The sequence below is a fragment of the Giraffa tippelskirchi genome, chromosome X, assembly GCF_054371585.1.
Source record: "Giraffa tippelskirchi isolate mGirTip1 chromosome X, T2T-mGirTip1v1.2.pri, whole genome shotgun sequence".
Lineage (NCBI taxonomy): Eukaryota > Metazoa > Chordata > Mammalia > Artiodactyla > Giraffidae > Giraffa > Giraffa tippelskirchi.
This window is the reverse complement of record NC_137289.1, coordinates 33,465,248-33,467,908: the sequence shown is the minus strand read 5'-3', so window position 1 is coordinate 33,467,908 and position 2,661 is coordinate 33,465,248. Positions and strand designations below refer to the sequence as shown.

General features: G+C 55.3%; 1 protein-coding gene across 1 annotated transcript; it reads right to left on the bottom strand.

Moving 5' to 3' along the window:
- Nucleotides 1-435: 435 nt before the first annotated feature.
- Nucleotides 436-2,234, bottom strand: LOC145535382 (uncharacterized). Its single transcript, XM_081563804.1, has 3 exons — nt 2,068-2,234; nt 1,536-1,878; nt 436-790 (listed from the first exon to the last, which is right to left on the bottom strand). Exons 1-3 carry the CDS (start codon nt 2,144-2,146, stop codon nt 715-717), a joined length of 498 nt encoding a protein of 165 aa, XP_081419930.1. The 5' UTR covers nt 2,147-2,234; the 3' UTR covers nt 436-714.
- Nucleotides 2,235-2,661: the final 427 nt, after the last annotated feature.

The window sequence follows — 2,661 nt, the reverse complement described above, 5'->3', positions numbered from 1 at the left end:
GCTAAGACTCCCCACTCCCAATGCTGGGACCCGGGTTCAATCCCTGGTTAGGGAACTAGATGCCACATCTAAGACCTGGTGCAACCAAAGAAATAGTTTTTAAAAATGATGTAGGGCTGACGCTTTCTACACTGCTTTACTGAGCACTAAAATCAATGGCAGGAGTCCCCTGCACTTGGACTTCTAAGCTGTCTCCCCATATCAGTCTCAGCCTAACTAAACAGACACTTACTCATATAGTGTATGTGAGTTACTCCCTAACTCCAGTGCCTGAATATTTATAAATCCACTTATTTAGCTAAGGACTTTTCGATATGTTAAGTAATAGAGTTCAACCCTCTCATAACCTAGATCCTTAATACAGTAATGTGCACTTCCCAGATCAGATGCAGCCCCAACATGACTCCACAAAGTGCTCAATAAAGGATACCAGAGTTAGAAGAAATTGAACTTTATTATGTCTCAGTTTTCACAGGAAATAGGAACAACAGTGATTTCCTTTTCTTGCTCTTTTAGGAAATCACATTACTACTGATAACTGGCATTTTCATAAATTGGTGTTTACTTATCCTATTTCTACTGGCCAAAGCCCCCAAAGTTCAAAACTTATTTGCTAAACATGGAAAAGGCATCCAAAAAAAAAAAACAAAAAACCTTGAGAATGTCTAGGACCAGTGTGTCCAAGACTTGAAGCAGGTTTTATAACGGCTGCCCTCACAAATTGTTGTTGTCAGGCTTACTGAACTGCCCTCTGGCTTTGCTCCCATCGCTGCGACTTGAAAGCGCCTTCCTAAGGGGAGAAAATGGCAAATATTCAGTATTTGGAGTTGTGGACCACATTAGATATACGATGTCCATTTTATGCTGGTTTTAAAATTTGTATTCTCCCAAATGCCCAGGGAACATCCTTTTGTATATCCAGTTCCAGGCTCTCTTTAGGGAGAATTTTCCTTTGTGCACAAAATTTATGGGAGCGCTGAAAACCTCAGTATTCCATATTAAGCGTTTTTAATACACTGTTTAAGAATCAAGACTAAAGGCACCGAGACTTCCCTGGTGGTCCAGTGGCTAAGACTTCTCGCTCCCCCGGCAGGGGGCGCGGTTCAACCCCTGGTCAGGGAGCTAGATCCCACAGGCCGAAACGAAAGATCTCGCATGCCGCCACCAAGACCGGGTGCAACCAAATAAATATTGGAAGACTAAACGCGCGAAAACATTGCACGACGACCAAATTATTTAACATTTTAAATAAAGGCAAGATTCAATCCTGCACTTGCACGACTGGGTCTCACTCGCCTCCCACTGACCTAAACCCCGATCCAATGAAACGTTATTCACCGAAACCTACGCTTCCGCATTTAATTCACTCACTCACCGCCCCGCCCCAACCCGGGAGCCCAAGGGCGGGCAGCCTCCAAGGGCCTCGAGCCCCCCACCGAGATCGGGCTCTGGGGGAAGGGACAGCGCCAAAGGCGTCGGGAGAAGAGCCCTAACGTCCCAGAAAATTTGGGGCGCCTCCAGAGCAAGCCACTTACCGAGCGAACACATTGGGGTACCGGCTGCGCTGGAAAATGCTCTCCAGCTCCTTCAGGTGCAGCCGGTGGAACGGGCAGCCGTGGAATCTTGGCTGCCTGTCCGAGGGCTGCGGATCCTCGGCGTCCGCCTGCATCGGCGGCTCCTGCGGGAACTCCTCCTCGTCGCCGTCGCCGTCGCCGCCGCCGCCCTTCTGGATCTCGTCCACCATGGGGTCGGGTGCTCCCACCCCAACCTGGCCCTGTTCCGCTGCTGCTGCCGCCGCTGCCGACTCAGGTTCCGACCCCGACTCCTCCTCGACGGCGGCACTTGTTGCGATGCCCGAGACCTCGGTGGGCTTCGTATCTGGAAAGGAAAAAGACAAGAAGTCTGGGCGTCGGAGCGCCGAGTGTGCGCCGCGGCGGGAGGCGCGAGCCCGCGACCTGAGCGGCGACGGAGCCCGCGCCGCAGCCGCGTCCCGTCCACTCGCCACTCCCAGGGAAAGGGCCTTTCCCTCGAGTTCGCCAGGGCACCTATCCCGCTCCGGACACTGACCGGGTTCTTCCTGGGGCTCGTCGACTCCCAGGCCGAGGTAACCGGAGTCTTCGTGGTGGCGTCCGGGCGCACGACCCATGTCGCTAGCGCTGTCCGAGCAGCTGTGCGCCTCGGCCGACGCTGCGCTGTTGACGGCGGCGATCCCGAGGGCCTGACCGGTCGGATTCTCTTTCTGTGACGCCGCGTTGCGAGTTTATAGCTTGTCTCCCCAGTAACGGCGCGTGCGGTGGGTGTGGCCGCTGGGGCGTGCACCTGGGCAGGGCGTGGCCATAGAGTAGAGGGGTGCACGTGGGGAGAGTCCTGGCAGGGGGCGAGCGGGTGGGGGCGCGCGAGCTCCCACTTGTGGCTGAGCTGAATACTCCCGGCTCCTGCCTGGGGTCGGTCCCGAACTAGGGGCTTCTCCCGATCGTGCCAGCTGACTTGGGACAGGGGAGGGGCGAGGGAATGAGACCTCACGCGTCCCGGGAGCCTGGGAGAAATGTTGGGAGAACGTCTCTCCGCCTGGCCCTCGATGGGCTCAGGCTTGCTGCCATTTGTTCCCCCCCCCAACCCCCCTCCCCCCGGCCCCCGGAGCGTTCGACGCAGAGATGGGAC

Coding starts and splice junctions, on each gene's coding strand:
- LOC145535382 (XM_081563804.1), bottom strand. CDS start 2,146: ATGGGTCGTGCGCCCGGACGCCACCACGAAGACTCCGGTTACCTCGGC. Junction 1,879..2,067: donor CGAGCCCCAGGAAGAACCCG/GTCAGTGTCCGG, acceptor TTTCCTTTCCAG/ATACGAAGCCCACCGAGGTC. Junction 791..1,535: donor TACCCCAATGTGTTCGCTCG/GTAAGTGGCTTG, acceptor TTCTCCCCTTAG/GAAGGCGCTTTCAAGTCGCA.